The sequence below is a fragment of the Pseudophryne corroboree genome, chromosome 8, assembly GCF_028390025.1.
Source record: "Pseudophryne corroboree isolate aPseCor3 chromosome 8, aPseCor3.hap2, whole genome shotgun sequence".
In the NCBI taxonomy this organism is placed as follows: Eukaryota; Metazoa; Chordata; class Amphibia; order Anura; family Myobatrachidae; genus Pseudophryne; species Pseudophryne corroboree.
The window spans coordinates 435096018-435117550 of record NC_086451.1 but is presented as its reverse complement, the minus strand read 5'-3'; the positions used below and the strand labels follow the sequence as shown (position 1 = coordinate 435117550).

The window sequence follows — 21533 nt, the reverse complement described above, 5'->3', positions numbered from 1 at the left end:
TGTAGATTCGAAGAGCATGAACTGCATCCAAAGTATGTAAGGATGGATTGGAAATGCCGGGTAACCCTTCCAGGAGAGGTAGCACTACAATATCCTAATTAAATGTGGTAACTAGAGACCACTTTAGGAAGTGGTTCGAAGGACCTTCCAGACCTGGTGAAAGACTAGAAAGGGCGACCCATTTGACAATGCAGATCATTCGGAAACCCTCTGAGCCAAGGACATAGCCAGCAAGAACAGATAGCCAGGTCAAGCACCATAGGTACATATAGTCTAGCGGTTTAAAAGGGAGGATTCTGAAGCACCAAGTCCCACAGCACCATCGGAGGCATGAAGGGGGGCTGAATATGTAATGCCACCTACAGTACAATGTGGATAGCCAGAATGACCGTAAGTTTCTACTGGAACCCCCCCCCCCCCCCCAAAGTACCAACACGTGCACTTTTAGTGAACTGGACGAAGACCCAAGTCCAAGCCCCTCAGAAGGAAAGTCAGTAGTCTGGAGGGCCGGTACATTAAAAAGGGGAAAACGAGTGGTGTTTGCATCAAGCTAAATAGGCTCTCTATACCCTGTGGTAAATCTTTGCGATGACAGCTTCCTGACCTGGAGCACAGTCATGACCACAGAATCCGGAAAAACCCCTGTCTTTAGGATGTCTGGTTCAATAGCCATACCGTCAAAGCCAGGGTCAGTAGATCGTATTAATGAGAGTCCTAGACTGAGAAGGTGTGGGTGAAGAGGTAGACGTCGGGGGGGGGCACCGACATCTGGAGAAGATCTGTGTACCAGAAGCGACAATGCCAACAGGGAGCTACCAGAATCTCCATAACCCACTCCTCCCTGAGCTTGAGAAGAACTTGTGGAATGAGAGCAGTGGAAGGGTAGAGATAAACCATCCTAAACCCACACAGTGTATGGCTAGGTAAGAGCCTGGATCCTGGGTATGTGAACCATACTTGGCCACCTTGTAATTCTGCCTGGAAGCCAGCAGGTCGATTTCCAGATGGCCCCATCACTCCACCAGAAGCTGGAAAATTTTGGGATGAAGAAAATACTCCCCTGAATGGACATCCTGGCACCGGAGATAATCCGCTTCTCAGTTGTCCACCACCAAAAATGGCCAAGCTTTTCATCCCAGGACAAAATGAGCGCCGTCTCCCCAAATAGCCTGAGCACTTTTCGTGCCCCCTGATAATTTACAGAAGCAACAGCCGTCACATTATTTGATTGGACCGTGACCGAGATGCCCTGAAGATGATGATGAGCCTGTACCAGAGACAGGTAGACCACACAAAGCTCCAGTATACCGAGCAGAGCAGCGACCTTGAAAAGTCGTGTGAAGGGCTATTGCACCCCATCCACTAAGACTGGCGTCCAAGATGACATTTGAAACGTATATTCCTTGTCCACACGAGGTCTACCAACCACCATAGTCTGGATCATCTTGTCTGGGGAGACAAGACGGATGAATGGAGACTAGATCTGGAGGTGAGACCCGTTCCACTTGGATAATAGTTGCCGCTAAAAAGTCTGGGTATGGAACAGGGCCACCTCCACAATGTCGAAGGTCGACACCAGTTTGTGATGCTAGCAAAATCTCGAACATGCCCAGTAACACGATGTGTATGCTAGAATACATCTCTCCCTGAATTTCTAGACAAGCCACCAGGTGGAGCATCTGCTGGTCAGGAACCAGAGAGGACCTCTGGGTTCTTAGGATCCAACCGTGAGCCTGTAATACAGACAAATCGAGGTGAGCCTCCAGGTCGGACAGCATCCTGGCCATCAAAAGAAGGTCGTTCAGGTAGAGAAAGACCGTGACTCCCTGCTGACGAAGCACAGCAGCCATGACGGACATCACCTTTGTGAATATGGTTGCCGAGCACTACAAACCAGAGAAGGAACTGATGGTCCCCCAAATCAGGATACGTAGATAAGCGTCCTTGATGTCCAAGAATGGCACGAAGTCGCCGAGTTCCAGAGATTGAACAATCCACCTGAGGGATTCCATTTTGAATATGGGAACAGGATTTTGAGGGACTCAAAGTGGGGTGGAAAGTCCCATCTAGCTTCAGAACGAGGAAGAAGTTTAAGTAGAAACCGTGGCCTTACTGATGAGGTGGTATGGAAAAGGATGGACCCTTGTTGAGCCGCTGCTTTTGCGGTATCCGAGGGAAGTTCAGTAACAGAGATGTTATCTCTGTCTCTAGACAGAGATAACTGGTGAGACAGTTCATGCATAGCAGTGGAGAGGGTATTGGCCCAAGCAGGTTCAGAAATGGAATATACTATAGGTTGAGTATCCTGTATTTGAGATGCTATTGCCCCATGCTGAAACATGCTTCTCAGAGCCTTCCGAAGTCGGAGGTCCCCTCTTACTTGGAGCCACTCCACTATGGTCTGTAGCTGGGGGGGGGGGTTTGGGGTGGATGGGTGATACCCGGAAGGCAACAGCACACTGTAGTGGGGCCTCCCTCCACTGCTTCCTGTAGGAACTCACCCAGTCCTCGCCACTATCTCTGCGGTAGTAATGGGAAACCAGAGCGGCTCCACACAGAACTGCGCTTGAGGCTGTATACTGAACGCAGTATACAGCCCGATTCATAAATGTTAAATAATAACAATAAAATAAAAAAGCAAAGCTGAAGAGCAGCAAAAAAAGGGGCCCAACTCTTGAGGCACTAAAAGTAAACTGGCTGTCGGGGGCACGGGTTGGGTATAGAGGCTCCTCCCCATCTATACCCAAGATTCTCTCCTGTACCTGCTATATCCCATTGTCTCCAGTGTTCCCCATTGGAAGAAGGAGAAATTGTGGCGATTGAGACACAAGGCCTGGACACCAAATTCACTGTGTCAATATTACAAAGTCTGAGTATTGAGCCAAACATACAAGGTCAAAACTTTTGCATACTGTACCTAACGTTCCAAGATGCCCTTTCATATTATATTAACCCTTTCAGCACTGTAATGTAAGAGCCAGACATCGTGTGCTCCTATCCTGTCCTACCTGAGCAATGCCAGTAACGGAGATAGGGACTCCATGTCGTGTATAGACCTTCTCACTCTTCACATTCAGCGTCAGCGTATTCAGGGAGATCCTAAAAGGTGACATAATACAGGATATATATATATATATATATATATATATATATATATATATATATATATATATATATATATATATATATATAGACACCTACTGTAATGCCGGATGAACAGCGAGACCTGTATATGTATCTCACCTCTGAATCTGCTGTACACAGGGCAGGACAAACACCCGGCCACCAGCAATCATTACAGGAGGGCTGCGGCAGAAACCTGTAAACAAATAAAGATAAAGATTCTGTACATAGTGAGCACAATAACTACATAATAGCCATAAAACTTCCAAAAAAAAAAAAAAAGAGTGGAGAAGAGAGATTGCCTGTCGCAACCAGCTTCTACCTATAACTTTATATAATATACTTGATAAACGCTAGCTACAAATTGATTGGTGGTTTGATACATTTCCCCCAATGTCTTCACACTCTTTTGCTTCACATTATTTTTAGCATATTTATTCTTTATTAATGCCGGTTTGTGTGAGCCAGCCAATCACAATCCTGTAAGAGTAGAACACAGCAAATAATAAAAAATAGATATGAAAACAGTGTTACTGGCAAGAGAATAAAAGCAAAAGTCTAACAACTGGTTGCTACGGGCAACAGCACGTCTTCTATATCACTACCTGTACACTACTTTTCATTAACTTTGTAGGTCTATCTATTTATTTCCAACTGCAATCGTTCATACACTACCAAATACCATTTACAAAAAAGGAAATATAACAGCGAACATAGGGGCTAATTCAGAGTTGATCGCTTGCTAGGTTTTTTTGCAGTCCTGCGTTCGCATAGTCGCCGCCCATAGGGGAGTGTATTTTAGCTTTGCGAGTGTGCGAACGCGTGTGTAGCAGAGCTGTACAAACAGAACTTGTGCAGTCTCTGAGTAGCCCAGGACTTACTCAGCCGATGCGATCACATCAGCCTGTCCAGGACCGGAATTGACGTTAGGAACTCTCCCTGCAAACGCTTGGACACGCCTGCATTTTACCAGACACTCCCAGAAAACGGTCAGTTGACACCCACAAATGGCTTCTTCCTGTCAATCTCCTTGCGAACACCTGTGCGAATGGATCCTTCGCACAAACCCATCGCTGAGCGGCGATCTGCTTTGTACCTGCGCAACGCGCCTGTGCATTGCGGTGCATACGCAGTTTAGACCTGATCGCTCGCTGTACGAAAACGCAGCCTAGCGATCAGGTCTGAATTACCCCCATCGGGTCTAATTCAGATCTGATTGCAGCAGCAAATCTGTTAGCTAATGGGCATTAAACACACCCCACCCAAATCTAACTCTCTGCACATGTTACATCTGCCTCCCCTGCAGTGCACATGGTTTTGCCCATTAGCTAACAAATTTGCTGCTGCGATCAGATCTGAATTAGGCCCATAAAACCATCAATTAAACATGAGCTGTGTATTATTGACAGATGTTATATAGACAGAGATATATAGGTTGTTCATCCACTCCCTCCACTTGCTTAAATAAAATTACTGGATCAAGGAGGGTGTACTATGGTATACCGGCGCCGGAATGATGTTTAAAATGCTACAAGTGTGCAAGACAACAAAACTGGGAAACAACTGTACCTGATACAACCATGGCTTCATTCGGTCCACAGGTATAAAACACCATCTAAACAGCAAACAATGGAAGTACGTTAGCGTCCTGTACATAATACAGAATACTTCATGTGTATTATAGACAGCAACTTTATACAAAAACCATCAAGATCTGCCTTTGAATGTGTTTCTCATTTACAGAGAAAAAAAAAACAGTTTTTACAAACAAATGAAATCATTTCTTACCCATACGGAATGTATGAATGGGAGCAAACACTAAAACTCCTCAACTTAAAAAAGCCTCAGCCGAAATTTATTGAAGAAACATATCAATTCATACAATATTCTGTACCGTTTAAACAAAAATAATAGCAACAAAGATCAATTACCAAAAAGTATAAATCTGCTTATCACTTATTATAAAGTAAACATAATTAACTTAAACTTTTCAAAATTACAAAATGGCGAGTTTCAAATGCACAGAAAAATAGTGTGTGTCGGGGGGATCCGGTCTGAAAGTCGACACTGCCTAGGTCGACCACTGAAGGTCGACAGGCACTAGGTCGACAGTGATGGAAGGTCGACGTGGTTCCTAGGTCGACATGTTCTATGTCGACAGGTCACAAGGTCGACATGAGTTTTTAATTTTTTTTTCCTGTTTTTGAACTTTTTCATACGTAACGATCCACGTGGACTATGGTTGGGAATAGTAACCTGTGCCGAGAGCAGCGGCAGCGAAGCGAGCCATGCGAGAGGACATGGTGCACTAATTCGGCTTCCCGGTCACTGTACGGAGTAAAGGACACAAATAAAACGTGAAAAACTCATGTCAACCTTGTGACCTGTCAACATAGAACATGTCGACCTTCCATCCCTTTCAACCTAGTGCCTGTCGACCTTCAGTGGTCGACCCAAACATTGTCGACCTAGTTGGTGCCGATTTGATGAACCACACCCATGTGGGGTGGGAATTTATCAAGCCCTGGAGAGAGTGATAAAGAGGGGCAGGTGGGTACACACTAGACGTCTTTTTGCACGATATTGCAGATTCCGACATTTCTGAACGACATTATTGTCAAATTGTCCAGTGTGTACGCACAATGATCAACGATGCGCGCTCCCGCGGGTGGTTAAGAAGGTCTTCTGTTGTCTGTACACGCAGGTCAATTTCGGCGAAGTCGTTAACAACAAGGTGCATATCGTCCAGTGTGTACGCTACGAACGACATGTTCAATTAGGCTGAAACCCAACAATTTGGCAATATCGCACGACTCCTGTATATCGGTTGTTTGTAAAAAATCACTCAGTGTGTACGCACTATGCAGCTGCGTCTGCTGCTGAATAAAGCCATCGCATTTCCCTGGGTCCCGACGTAGTGCGCATGCACAGGGGCAGCTCTGCGTGTGCGCATGCACAGGGGCAGCTCTGCGTGTGCGCTGGTCAGGGAGATGCGATCACCTCTGGTTAATTAACAGACAGAGGCGTTTGCGGGGTGGCGACGTAGCGTTGCAGCAAAAACAGAGGCAGTTCTGTGCCGTTTTCGGGGCAGCTGCGTGACGTCACACGCGACCTCTGCGACGGGAAACATAGCGGCAGCCCGACTGCCTTCTCAGCCTTATTTAGCGCTGCGATTGCAATTAAATTGCGATCGCATTGCTGGCCGCCATTAGCATACTGGGCAGCCTTGCCCTGTGCTTGGTGGCCCCCCGCATGCGCTCTTAAGCAGTTGCAGTTTTGCTAGATGCATTATCCTGCATTCTGTAAACAGCAATGACTACATCAAAGATGTTCAGGTTCCACATTTGAAAGGGCGACCTCACCTACGGTTTCCCTGTACCTGTAACGGCGTCTAGCACACAGACAGGAACACAGCTAGGATGGGGTTAGGAGACAGCTGTACTAACCACTGTGCATAGTTAGCTCCTGTCTAGACATGCTAGAAACGGGTGTGGTTCATAGGGTCGCACTTAGGTCGACAGTGTCTAGGTCGACCACTATTGGTTGACAGTAACTAAGTCGACACAAGCATTAGGTCGGCATGAACAAGGTCGACAGGACAAAAGGTCGACATGAGTTTTTAAAAAATTATTATTGTTTTGTTTTCTACGTAGAGTGAACGGGAACCCCAATAAGTGTCCCCTCGCATGGATCGTTTTGCTCGTCTTGCTTCGGTCAAGGTGCCTCACTCTGCTACCGCTGCGCTCAGCACAGGTTACCGTTCCCAATTGTAGTCCACGTGGATCGTAAAGTATGAAAAAAAAAATATTGTGAAAAACTCATGTCGACCTTTTGTCATGTCGACCCAAGTGTGGTTGACCTAGAGACCGGATACCGCTAGAAACAATATACCAAATGCCCAAAGCTAACCACACACTGGGCCTAATTGCAGCAGCAAATTTGTTAGCTAATGGGCAAAACTAGGTGCACTGCAGGGGGGGCAGATATAACATTTGCAGAGAGAGTTAGATTTGGATGGGTTATATTGTTTCTGTGCAGGGTAAATACTGGCTGCTTTATTTTTACACTGCAATTTAGATTTCAGTTTGAACAAACCACACCCAAATCTAACTCTCTCTGCACATGTTATATCTGCCCCCCTCCCCTGCAGTGCACATGGTTTTACCCAACTGCTAACAAAATTGCTGCTGCGATCAGGTCTGAATTAGGCCCACAGTCCATTCCATCAGCAAGATTATCATTACACTTGGACATAAACTGGTGATTAAATCAGATGGGATCCAGACGCTCTGTCCGTGAAGACTGACAACTTCAGGCTCCAACGCAGTCCGTAGATAAGCAATGCTGGCCCACAAGCCCGGTATTACAGCATACACAATAGAATTTTAATTACCTACCGGTAAATCCTTTTCTCGTAGTCCGTAGAGGATGCTGGGATCCACATTAGTACCATGGGGTATAGACGGGTCCACTAGGAGCCACTGGCACTTTAAGAGTTTAATAGTGTGGGCTGGATCCTCCCTCTATGCCCCTCCTACCTACCTGAGTTCAGCTCTATCCTCATGGAATATCAAGTAGGGGCTTTTACAGGACAAAGCCCCCAATTCCGACACGCGTCGAGCAGAAGCCAAGGCCAACAACGTGACAGCCTTCCACGTGAGAAACTTGACCTCAACCTCCTGTAAAGGCTCAAACCAATCTGATTGCAGGAAATGCAACACCACTTTAAGATCCCAGGGCGCCGCAGGAGGCACAAAGGGAGGCTGGATGTGCAGAACCCCTTTCAAAAAAAAGTCTGAACCTCAGGGAGGGCAGCCAATTGTTTCTGGAAGAAAATGGATAAGGCCGAAATCTGGACCTTTATGGATCCCAAACGCAGGCCCATATACACACCTGCTTGCAGGAAGAGGAGAAACCGTCCAAGTTGAAACTCCACCGTAGCAAACTTCTTGGATTCACACAAAGATATTTTTTGCAAATGCGATGGTAATGTTTAGACGTTACTCCCTTCCTAGCCTGTATCAGGGTAGGAATAACTTTTCTCGGAATACCCTTCCGGGCTAAAATCTGGCGTTCAACCTCCAAACGTCAAACGTAGCCGCAGTAAGTCGTGATAGGTGAACGGCCCCTGTTGCAGAAGGTCCTCGCGAAGAGGAAGGGGCCTCGGATCTTCCAGCAGCAAGTCCAGAAGATCCGCGTACCAAGCTCTCCTTGGCCAGTCTGGAGCAATGAGAATTGCCTGAACCCTTGTTCTCTTTATGAGTTTTAGAATTCTTGGAATGAGTGGAAGTGGAGGGAACACATACACGGAGTTACCAGGGCAGCCACCACCACTGCTTGTGGGTCTCTCGACCTGGAACAGTACCTCAGAAGTTTCTTGTTGAGACGTGAGGTCATCATGTCTATTTGAGGAACCCCCCAAACATTTGTCACCTCCATGAACACCTCTGGATGGAGGCCCCACTCTCCTGGATGGAGATTATGCGTGTTTTTCTGCCCAGAGGATTATTCTTGTTACCTCTGACATTGCAGCTCTGCTCTTCGTTCCGCCCTGTCGGTTTATGTAGGCCACCGTCGTTACATTGTCCGACTGTACCTGAACGGCTCGATCCCGCAGAATATGTGCCACTTGGAGAAGATCGTTGTACACGGCTTTTAGTTCCAGAATGTTTATTGGAAGACTGGATTCCACACTTGACCACCTTCCTTCGAAGGTTTCCCCTTGAGAGACTGCGCCCCACCCTCGGAGACTTGCACCCGTGGTTAGAAGGATCCAGTCTTGAATCCCGAACCTGCGGCCCTCCAGAAGGTGAGGCATTTGCAGACACCAGAGGAGTGAAATCTGTGCTTTCGGCAACAGACGTATCCCCTGGTGCATGTGTAGGTGAGATCCCGACCTCAGAGACTCCATTTTGAATTTGAACTCACGATTTCAAGTTCAAAATTGGCCTGACCGAACCATACGGTTTCGGTACCACGAAAAGGTTTGAATAGCAACCCATGTTTTGCATATGAGGTGGAACTGGAACAATGACCTCTGACTTTTCCAATTTTTGGATGGCTTCCTGTAGGACAGCCCTGTTTGTCAGTAAAGCTGGCAAGCCTGATTTGAAGAATCTGTGAGGTGGGAGTTCTTGAAACTCCAGTCTGTACCCCAGGGACACAATATCCTGTACCCAGGGATCCAGGCCGGACAACGCCCAGACGTGGCTGAAACATCTGAGTCACGCACCCACCAGCCACCTCCAGGCTGTGCGGCCCACCGTCATGCCGAGGATTTTGAGGTACCAGAAGCAGGCTTCTGGTCCTGGGAACCTGCAAGTGCAGGTTTTTGGGATTTTGCACGACCACCTCTAAAGAAGGTGGTAGGAGGCTTGGACTTTTTTGTCTTAGCGGTCCGAAAGGACTGCGATGCCGATGAAGAAGAGGGTTTCTTCGTAGAAGGCGGAGCTGAGGGAAGAAAAGGTGACTTACCCGCGGTTGCCGTGGAAATCCACGCATCCCCAAATAGAGCCTGACCTGTGTAGGGTAGGTTCTCCACACTTCTCCTGTATTCCGCATCGGCAGACAATTGGCGTAGCCAGAGTCCCCTGCGAGCTGAGACAGACATGGAAGATATCCTTGCATTCAGCGTACCCAGGTCCTTCATGGTTTCCACCATGAACCCTGCAGAATCCTGTATGTTGTGTAAAAACAGTTCAATGTCACTTCTATCCATTGTATATAAACCCTCTAGTAACGTGCCTGACCACTTTACTATAGCTTTAGAGATCCATGCACAGGCAATAGAAGGCCTTAACGCCATTCCCCTGAAGCAGTGTATATGGATTTGAGCGTAGTGTCAATCTTACGATCAGCCGGTTCTTTTAACGCGGTAGATCCAGGGACAGGTAAAACCAACTTCTTTGACAGTCTGGAGACAGATGCGTCAACTATGGGTGGGGTCTCCCAACTTTTCCTATCCTCTTCAGGGAAAGGAAAAGCAACCAGAACCCTTTTGGGGATCTGAAACTTTTTCTCCGGGTTTTCCCAGGTTTTAACAAATAGAGCGTTTAATTCTTTTGATGCAGGGAAGGTTAGCAAGGCTTTCTTATTGTCTGTGAAGTAAGCCTCCTAAACCTGCTCAGGTGGTGTGTCAGTAATGTTTAGCACATCTCTAATGGTCTCAATCATGAGCTGTACCCCCTTTGCAAGGGATGCCGCCCCCCTCAGCACATCCCCATCACCGTCTGCCGTGTCAGAGTCGGTATCCGTGTAATCTTGCATAATCTGGGCAAGTGCACGTTTCTTTGGGTATATGCTAGGGGATTTAGAAGGAATAGGAACGGAACCTGACCAAACTGCCATAGAATTCTTTAAAACCTGAGTTTCAGTCTCAGTATGGGCTACCCTAATAGAGATCTGAGAGATTATTCCCTTAATAGAAGTCAGACATTCTGGCTCAGTAATAGGAATCTGAGACAATACATTACATTCCTGGGTACATGGAATGGATTCCTCTGGAGAAGAAACGTCCTCTGCAGCATACGACACAGAGTCCCTGGACATGGTTATGTGAAAAAGCATACACCCACACAGGAAAATGTCAGATACAGGTCCCCCCCCCCCCAAGTACCTTCAGAGAAGCACAGAGCTTGGAGCCAGCACACACACACTGGTTAATTAGGTAGTATAACCCACCTGGCGCTGACTGTGTACCCTTGATAGACTACACAGTAATACACAGCCCCCCCTTCTATAACCCCCTGGTACAGCAAAGGATAGCTGGAGTCGTGAGGAGGGACAGCACTCCCCGTCAGCGTCTCTGGAGCTGCATCTGCATGGAGAAAATGGCGCTGAACGCTGCTGGGTCCGCTCTGAGGAGAAGCTCCGCCCCCTGGACATGGCGCCTCTTCCCGCACTTTCAAACGATTATACTGGCCTGAGGATTCTGCTAGCAGCGTTACCAAGGTCCCTGATACCCTACACTTGTCGGCAAGGCTATCTGCGTTGGCTCAGGGCGCCCCTCAAAGCGACGCACTGTGTACCGCTGAGCTCTCCGGAGCGCAGTTAGTACTGCCCTTGTGCCGCCATTCACACCGGCTCCCCGCTTGTCGGGTCTCTGGTGACACACTCGCCTCCGGAATCTTCTGGCTCTGTTAGGGGGAGGCGGCATGCTGCGGGAGTGAGCGGTCGCCACGGACGGCTAACGATCATCACCCTCAGAAGCTCAGTGTCCTGTCAGCGGAGATAGTGGCCATTAACCTCTCAGGGTTGGACACTACTCCCCCGCGCGGCAGCACTTTTGTCGGGTTTCTTCTCTCATCCCCCGGGGGTAAGAGAAGAATTCCCGACAATTGAGGGTCACTTGTCGCTGTATTGAATAGCGCTGGGAGCTAATTCCCGGCGCTATTCAACTGTCAGTGAATTGAATCGACCCCATAGTGAGTACACACTGGACAATTTGAACGATGTGCTGCTCCGATCTGTCAGAATCGGGAACTTAATTCACAATATTGTCTAGTGCAGGGCTGGCCAAACCGGTCCTCGAGATCTACCAACAGTACATGTTTTCCAGGCCTCCTGGAGATCTGTAGAATTGTCAGTTAGGAATGAATGCAGCACATCTTAATTAGTAATGACTACACCTGTGCACCAGCTAGGTGGTCTGGAAAATGTGAACTGTTGGTAGATCTCGAGGACTGGTTTGGCCAGCCCTGGTCTAGTGTGTATCGGGCATTATACTGTGTACCCAGCATTAAGAGTGCATAAAAAAAGCTTTGGGAGTACTGGAAAAATGGGCAAAACTGTTGTTTAGAAAAATTGGTTAAATCTCGGATTTAACCAAAATTGTCTGAGCTACAGTTTTTGTCCATTTTCCAGGGTTTGGGAGGAGATGGTTGAATGTCATTTGCTATCAACCATTACTAGATTTTCATTCCAACCAGCCAGATCTGGCAGGTATAGTGTATGCCCAGCTTTAGATGCACCGTACAGGATTTGGAAAGAAACTGGATGTGAGGAACAAAGGTTATGAGCCAAGAATGACACCTAGGAAGCCAGCTTGAAGGGTAGGGTCTATTGTCGTGTCATGAAAGACTGACTGACTTGGCGAGAGGACATTCAAGATAAAAGAGGACAGATAGGTTTGATTATTACTCACATATACAGGATATTGGGCCTGATTCAGGTTTGTTAGTAAAGCAAAAAAGCACACAACTGGGCAAAACCATGCTGCACTGCAGGTGGGGCAGATGTAACATGTGCAGAGAGATCAACATTTGGGTGGGGTGTGTTCAAACTGAAATCTAAATTACCCTGCACAGAAACAATATAACCCAACCAAATCTAAATTTCTGCAAGTTATATCTGACCCACCTGCAGTGAAACATGGTGTGCTTTTTTGCTTTGCTAACATGCCTGAATCAGGCCCACCGGGTGTTATTCAGCATGCATCGCTAATGCGATGTGATTGCATTTTCCCGTCACACCGCGGTTGCTGCAAAGCCAAACAAACATGGCGGTGCCCTGTGCTTGGCGGTCCCCACCATGTGACTGTACGCAGTTGCAAAACTGCAACTGAAGCGGAATAAGGTCCACTATCCGCAGTGGTATAGATAAAGAGCTGCAGAGGGGAGGCAATCAATTTGCCGGCGGTCAGGAACCTGGCGCCAAAATCCCGACAATGCAGACAGCCGGAAAACCGGCTCACAGGGGCTATTCTCACTCGTGAGAGTCCATAACACTCAGAGTGGGAATAGATCCTGTGGTGCGCGCAGTGAGCCACCGAGTCCGTAACGTGGCGAGCGCAGTGAGCCCGCAAGGGGACGCGTAGCACTCGTTCCGCTGTTGGCATTCTGGTGGACGGGATACTGACAGCCGGCATCCCGTCCGCTGGGAATACATATGTATTCCCTGCAGAGAACCTGCGACTGAGACTTTTGGTCTTCAACTGATAGAGGGAGCAGAGAGGAGACGGCTCCAGAGAGACCAACACAAACAATAATTTGGGAAGTAGGAGGAGAACCACGGATAAGGTCAGCTACAAATTGCCACAATCACTGCATGTAGTCAGTGAATGACTGGAACAGGGGCCGCTAAATGCTCCACCGATGCGTCTTTGTATGCAGCAGATGTGCGAAACTATACATAACCCGCAAGAAGCGCCTTCAGTTAAAAAACGCCCATTGCAAGCTTCTGTGATGTGCTGCTGCGTCCACAGCATCAGATCACCTGAGAGACCATTGGACGTATGAGTAACCCTCAGGTGCCGTTCTGCGAGCATCAACATCTGCATGCACAGATCTCAAACCATCGGACATGTACGTTTACACCTCTGAATGAGGCCCAGTGTTAGAAGAACAGGTCGCATGTAGACAGGGAAAACAGACATTAGCTTAGTGGTCACCATTACTTATTCTCCCATTTCCATATTTACGACATAGGGGAACATTTACTAAGCAGTGATAAGAGCGGAGAAGTGAGCCAGTGGAGAAGTTGCCCATGGCAACCAATCAGCACTGAGGTAACATCTATAATTTGCATACTATAAAATTATACAGAGCTGCTGATTGGTTGATGGGGCCACTTCTCCACTGGCTTACTTCTCCGCTCTTATCTCTGCTTAGTAAATGTCCCCCATAATCCTATAACTGTAGTGTACAGTGCACACGTTCTAACAGGCACAAACATATACGGTTATTAAACGACAACTAGTAATCCCTGTATTGTGCAACAGGATGTTTTATAATAATACATAGTTAGAAAACGTCACCGGTGTCACATGCGTATAACAACAAACACACATGTAAGGACACAAACATGAGATATACACAGTCTGTATGATCCAGTTAATACAAGCCACTCATGTCTGCAGTGCTGCAGCGCCGGCATTGGCTAGTTAGTGTCCTGCATTATAGAGCTCGCTGTCAACAAGTCAGTGATATAAAAGGCAAATTATATTGTCCCACCTATAAACGGGCAGCACAGTAGTACAATACCATATATTCCTAGTTACATTATGCCATCATCTACTTTCCATAGCATTGCTCAGCTGCAACAATGATCACTTACCGCAGGTGGGGTAAGAATTTAGCTCATTATGGGGTTGATTCAATTTAGGGACAGGGTGGAGAGTAGCAGATGCGACTTGGCTGTACACCTGCAACAGCACCTTATCAAGCCAATGATTCAAGGATTTTTGTACGCAGCCCAATGGCTTATTTGCGGGCGAGTGTAATTTAATCAAATGTGATTTATTCATGTGTATGTGGTTTTTTTTCTTTTTTTTTACATGACCAGATATTGAAAATGCATGCATTCCTGGTGTAACCACACACCCAACATGCCTATGTAGACACTGAATGCTTAAATGAGTGTGCAAGGGAGACAGTGAGTGTGTATAACGAATACTCTACATATTAGCAGGCATATAATAGAGAGATAAGGTTACACTGCCAGTGTACAATGTGTAAATACTGCACCTTGATATAAGCTGCCCTCTTATCCAGATGAAAAAAAACCTTTGGAAGATAAATATTTGCAGCCACTATATTTCCCCGTCCTCTTCCTCCCGTGTTTTCTTCTTCTTCCCCCTTATGCAGCTCCACCCTGCCTCCCACCCTTCCCTCATTAGTATTATGCCTACTATTATGGACAAGGGTGACATAGGAGCCACAGGAGAGACCATAGAGACGCGGACACAGCGCCATCTAGCGCCTGGAGTTACTAAGTGCACCTGTAGCAGACATCAGTGTGTGTGTAGTTACCTTTCTCTTTGTAGCTTTGGGCTGTGTGTACATCGAATGGAGAGATTTGTTCTTATCTTTGCATAAAAGGTCCTTATCCTATGCAAAGATAGTTTTTGTAATCAGAGTTTTAAAATGCGTCTTTTACACTGGACATTGCCTCCCCTGGTAATCCACATATAGAGAACTGAAGGGATCACATGGTGATAATTGTATCAGTGAACATGGCTGCTCTCTTGGAGACAGCTGTTCTTACTCTCACCATATACATTTAAACATGAAATCAGCAATTCCACATAGAAGGGTTTTGGTCCTTAACAAGCTAAGGGGTTTATTTACTAAGCCTCGGATGGCAATAAAGAGGGAGGAGATAAAGTACAAGCCAATCAGCTCCTATTTTTCAAATGTAGCCTGTGACATGGCAGTTAGGAGCTGATTGGCTGGTACTTTTTTCTCCATTGTAAGCATCCATCAAAAATTTTCTTAGATGCCCCCCCCCTTCCCCTAAAACCATTGGGCCTGACACAGAAGCTCGCAATTTCGTATGCAATGCTGATGTAGTTGAATGATTATCTGCAACTGTGCATGCGGGAAATATTGAGAAAATCCCTATACAGAGCGTACGCACAAACAGGGCCTGACTAAGGGTTCCAGCCGCCCTAGGCTAATACAGAAGTGGACGCCCCCCTTCCCCACCACCAATTTTTTAGCTCATATTCAGCTAAATATCTGTAATTATGGGTCAAAATTTACCACAGATTCCATTATTGTTTGCTGATATAAATTATATTTTGTTTTATTCTATGTAAACATAGACTAATGACAATAACACAAAATGATACAATAAATATAGTCGTCAAACTCACCATTTACATCAATAATTTACATCAAGCTCCTTTTTCTTGCTTTAGAAGCTGCATAATTTTCGATTATATCATCAAAATTCAAGTTCTGCACCAGACAGCCCCACTTCCCCAGTAATAATATTGTCCAGCTCCCCTTCCTCTCCTCCAATAATATGCACCAGACCAGACAGCCCCCACCCTGGGTCCCCATAATAATAAAGTGCTACCTAAAGGACTGGAGTCAGGACTGTGACACAGCCGCCCTGTCTCGGGGGACACGCACCAGGTCCGACATGCAGTCTGCCTATTAGTTGATCAGGTCCTGTGAGGCACCACGCTCTGCTGCTGAAAATGGCACCCTGATAGCCCTCTCAGTGTCCTGGAATGCCTACAGCGCATGTCAGATTCCTTGTCATAGTGCAGCAGCATAAGCAGGACGGAGTGAGGAGGGGCCAGACACTGAAGAAGCTGCAGCCCAGGTAGTGCTCGGCAGCGATGATGACTGAATCAATCATCGCTGCACTGCAGACTGTCTGCAGCAGTGAGTGGTTGAGTGGCATAGACAATTTACGGTGCCGGCGTTAGGTGCAGCGGCTCTGCCACAGGATCACCCAGTAAAAAAAAAACGAAAAAAACCCCCACTAATTAATCTATTGTGTTGGCACTGCGACCCCTTCCCCAGCGCTCCAGGCTGCAGCCTGATCAGCCTATTGGTTTATCAGACCCTGCGCACAAAGATGCTTTGCAGTAGGAACAGACAGTATCAGCAATCGGGCAGCAAGTGATGGGCGGTGACTGGGAGGTGGGTAGAAGCAAACCCAAAGAAAGTCCGTCTCATTGGCATGTTATGGGAGTGTCATGTCAGCTACATTCCCAAACGCACAGCGCAGCCATAAAGGCCATGGTCAAATGGAGTGCACCTGTCATAGAGCGATAGATATAGCGTGGAGTCATAGCGCCTGGAGTAATAGTATGCTATGGACCCCACTCCCCTCCAGTAGTGCGCACAGTTCACGTTACATCACACAGCAGTGCCCACAATTCATGTTACATCACACATCAGTGCCCACAATTCACGTTACGCCATACAGCAGTGCCCACAATTAACATGTCGCCACACAGTAGTGCCCACAATTCACATAACACCACACAGTAATTCCCACAATTCACATTACACCACACAGTAGTGCCCCCAATTCACATTACGCCACACACTAGTGCCCACAATTCATGTTATGAAACACAGTAGTGCCCACAATTCACGTTACATCGCACAGTAGTGCCCACAATTCACATTACCCCCACAAAGTAGTGCCCACAATTCACATTACATCGCACAGTAGTGCCCACAATTCACATTACCCCCACACAGTAGTGCCCACAATTCATTTTACGCCACACAGTAGTGCCCACAATTCACGTTACGCCACACTTACTCACATTATGCCACAATATTGCCCCTTATACTCATGGTCCTGGTAACATGTATACTTATATTAAAGATACAGAATAAGCACACTGTATAGTAACCACAGAACATCTAAATTCTATTTAATCTGTTTATTCACCCATCAAGACAATACATTGTGATAGAATACATTTATCATCTACAAGTACAACATTCACAGTTATAAGTTTATACGTGTGACAGGAAATTTATAGTTTAAAAACATAATAGGATACATAGATATCTATAAAATGGAAACATTCACAGGCCATCTTAGGACTGGCATACACTTGCTACTATGGTGCAAGTTGGATTAAGAATAGCCATATTGATGTTGGCATACAGTGGGTATATAGCGCACACACAAAGGAATCAGTGGTTACATTATGGGGAATTCCTGCTCCAGCATCATTTACCGCTTTAGTTTGTACAGAGACCGCTCAGCAAAGCAGAGCCATCTTCCTAATGCTGTAATAACAGACCTGGGCACAATGGGTGAAAGGCAAAATCTGCCACAGCATCCAATGCAAACGCGGCATTTCTAGCAATCATTTTATATGATCTTTGTATTTATGTCACAGTGGCTCCGGTGAAAGGTAGGGGAGAAGCGGGTACTCCTTACCTGGGCCCGGGTCCCGCTGCCCCCCTGCCCCCTTTGCAGAAAGTCACACATTTCGGGAAGGGACAGACACAACTGACTGCTGCAGCAGCAGCCTTTATCCCCACCCCTGCACACGCTGCTGTCTGCTGAGCTGGGGAGAGAGGCAGTAGCAGTCAGTCCTCTCTCTCCCTGCTTGGGGAACAATCACAACCGCCTGCCACCCACTGAACCGGACATCGGCGCCCTCCCCACTGTGCGGCGCACATGTCCAATTTGCGCCCGCAATGAACATGTCATTTTTTAAAATTGTCCAAGGAGGGGGTCTGACCACACCTCCCCACATTGGCCACGCCTCCTCCCTGTACAGGGACCCTGCAAAGATGTCAGCTCCCCTAGTCACACTAGGGATTCTCCAAACTGCTATCACTGCAGATTGACAGTTACAGCCCTATATATAAATGAAGAGTTTAACCCAGCGGGTTCTCAAACCTTTTTGAATCACGGCACCCTAGAGTATCAGAATTTTTTTTTTCACGGCACTCCTAGGCCAAAAGTTTCTTATTGAGAAATTTAGAAATAAATATTAAATGAAGTATATGTCATTCTTAGGTTCAATTGTGTGGTGAGGGATAAGATTTGCTTCTGTCTGTCCACATATTTATAATTAGCAGCCAGCAGAGCTGGTTTTGCCTATTACAGTGACCATAAATAATTTTAATTTGCCCTGGACCACCAATCCAGGGCATCCCTGCAAGTGTCCTGAGGCAGTTTGAGAACCACTGGTTTAACCACTTTCTGATCAAGCCATTTTCCAAAGTTATCATGCAATCGAACATGTTGGAATGGTGGCAGGGCATTCTGGGAACTCGGACTTCACAGTGTATGCCTTGCCACAGTTTCAGGATGCCCTAACAATAAAACTGTGGAAGGGCATGCTGGAATGTGTAGTTCCACTGCAACTGGAGTGGGAAGTAGGAAGTTACCGGTCTTCATTTTCATGACAAACGTTTGACAGCACAAAAGCGTAGGGAAGAGTGGGGGTAAAATGAGGCAATTTTTACTTATGTTATTCCCTAGGCAAAAACAATAGAAAAAGATGTCAAATGACAACATCTACCTTAATTTCAGGATTTTACTTCTCAAAAAAAGTTGTCTTGTGGCTCAACTTACCCCAGAGCAGGAGTAAAGACCCCATACATCAGCGGGCATGATTCCCCGACCCGCTGGCACTGCCGATCCTCAGCTGAATCGCTGATTGGTGGCCAGCTATGATCGGACATCTGTCTGGGAAATTAAACATCTTAAAAATTACAGATTTGCCGATCACAACCATAAATAGGGCATTTTTAATATTCCCGATTCCCCCTACCCCGCCATCGGGGAATCGGGAAATTGCCCCAATATATTTCCGATGTATGGGGGCCGTAATTTGATCCAAGTAAATGGGAACATGTAGCCATCTAGGATTAAATTGATCAATTTACTTTTTTACATTTAAACATGAGCATAGTTAAAAAAATAATTAATAAAACCTTTTCCTTTTCCTTATTTCTTTTCTTAAAGGTGTCTTTAAACTATATAAATCCAACCAAATAAGGTTTATCATTCAAACAATGAAACAATTTTAATACATTATCTGTTCGGCATTTCAGAGACTATTCAACTCTGCTGGGAGACCTGGCTAACACTGACGTGCGGTGGGGTGAGGCAGGTGAGGCAGAGTCTTACTGTCATACTATGGTTTGCACCAGAGTTTTGACTGTATAAAGTATATAAAAAATACAAAAAATATGTTAGAAATATCTTCTTTGCATTATTCTAATAATTTTTATAGCCAAAACTCTGGAGTAAAAAGTCTATGGCAGGTGCGGCAGTGCCTCACCTGTGTATCTTTTCCGCACATCTCTGTTCAAAACTCACCAAATTTCCAGGAGTTTATACTGCTGCACCTGTGTATAATGCCCAGATGTACGCTTTGGCTCATAAATTGCATGTAAAACTAGCTTTGGTGCTAGCCAGTGCCTCCTGAGCTATTTAGCTCACCGCAGGTCCCTGCTGGCTAAATGCTAAGAATAGGCCTTAAATTTGGGAGTGAGGTGCAATGTTATTTTGTAGCGGCTTACTGTATATAACAAAGGTTCATCTGGTGTCAAGGAGAAAGTGGAGATGAAGATTTATAATCCATTCATCCTAGCCGGACATTACAGGAACTGTCAATGCACATAAGGTACTTGACCATTTTTAAATCTGTTGATTAACTGTAACCATGGAGTTCTTGCATAGGTCAACAGCGAAACGCGTGGCACACTTATTGTTTCTCTCTATCTCATGGTAACATAAAACTTAAAAAAAAAAAACCAGAAAGCAATATTAAACTACCAGTTTCTTACCTTTAAAACTCAGAATAAGATGGTGCAATCTCTGCTCCGACATGCCTACCAAAATAATGACTATAAAAACAGGTTAAGAAAGAATAACTTTCAGGACCAAATTAAAACTGCAGTTAAACTGCAGGTGTCACTAACAAAGTAATGAAAGCACCTGATAGAACGTTACAATTAATATGGGTTTTAATGGTTAAATGATCTGGAACAAGACTTCATGTTGGTCCATAGGGTAATCTCCAGATCATGTAATTCAGCCGCTGAGAACAGTCTCTGTGTATAGTCATAACACACGGATACTGTGTGCAGATGCTTCAGGAAGAGAAGGAGGATGCGACAAGTAGATGGATGTGGAGAAACATGGAAAGTTTAACTCCAGAAATCATGACATTCTCAAAGACTTCTTTTTTACAGTCTGAAAAAGAAATGTAAAGACCCCAATGTTAGTTGCATAGGTTGGCAAGGTGGTGTAGTGGTTAGCATTACTGCTTTACAGTACTGAATATTGTGTTGTGGGTCTTTGTCACCAGTGGTGCAAGTAGAAATATTTTCTTGGTGGTACTGAGTGTGCCGAAAAATGGGTGTGGTCATTATTATTATTATTATTACATTTTATTTATAGGGCGCCACAAGTGTTTCGCAGCGCCATACAAAGGACAGTACAGGGAGACAAAACTTAGCATAACAGTAAATAAATAACAAAAATGGAGTGCAGGTAACAAAGAGCAACACAATTCTCAAAACATAATACAGCTTAGATGTAAGTAGCGAAGGAGTAATCATTGTACTACTTGGGGCTGGCGGCCATAGATAGAGATGAGCCTTTACCAGCAGGAGAAAAAGCAGGTAAAGATGGTCGCTGAGTGAAATGTGTCAAGAAGAGGGCTTAGACAAGAGGAAAGAGGGCCCTGCTCTGAAGAGCTAACAATCTAGTGGGGAGGGGCAACAGACAGATGACATGAGGTGCAAGCAAGCAGGTAGAAGCCTGATGGTGGTATGCGAGCAAAGCAGAGATGTCCAAGGCATGGGGCAGGGGGATGGAGGAGCAGCCTAAGGACTAGGTTATGCATTGGAGGGGTACGCTTTGATAAATAGGTGGGTTTTCATGTGTCATGTGTCATAAAGGGGCATGACCACATGAAACTAGGGTGAGTGGCTACATTACACTAGGGGTGTGGCCATACAGCATAGTCCCTTTTCTTTGCACTCTGAAGGCAAGACTACTGCCTCCAGTATAATAGAAATATATTGTAATGCCCCCAGTATAATAGAAATATATTGTAATGCCCCTAATTATAAATACTGTAATAGTGCACCCGGTATAATAGAAATATATAGTAGTGTCCCACATTACAATATAAATATATAATAATACCTCATAATAATAGACATATATAGTCAAGTCCC

At 45.8% G+C, this 21533-nt stretch overlaps 2 protein-coding genes across 3 annotated transcripts in view; both read right to left on the bottom strand.

The window, feature by feature from the left end:
* The window catches only part of LOC134949452 (flotillin-1-like), a 65398-nt gene that overhangs the window by 13388 nt on the left and 30477 nt on the right, over positions 1–21533 (bottom strand). The window contains exons 1-4 of one of the 2 annotated variants that reach the window (XM_063938024.1): positions 14586–14732; positions 4693–4738; positions 3244–3319; positions 3009–3099 (exon numbers count right to left, since the gene is read on the bottom strand). In XM_063938024.1, the coding sequence (XP_063794094.1) occupies positions 3009–3099; positions 3244–3319; positions 4693–4738 (213 nt within the window). In that variant the 5' untranslated portion in view covers positions 14586–14732. Of the gene's footprint in view, positions 1–3008; positions 3100–3243; positions 3320–4692; positions 4739–14585; positions 14733–21533 lie in introns of those variants that run through there. The other variant, XM_063938025.1, reaches the window with a different exon arrangement.
* LOC134948033 (flotillin-1-like) overlaps positions 17271–21533 on the bottom strand; it is a 34452-nt gene continuing 30189 nt past the window's right edge. The window contains exon 12 of the mRNA XM_063935792.1: positions 17271–20541. Within this exon, the coding sequence (XP_063791862.1) occupies positions 20509–20541 (33 nt within the window). The 3' untranslated portion in view covers positions 17271–20508. The remainder of the gene's footprint in view (positions 20542–21533) is intronic.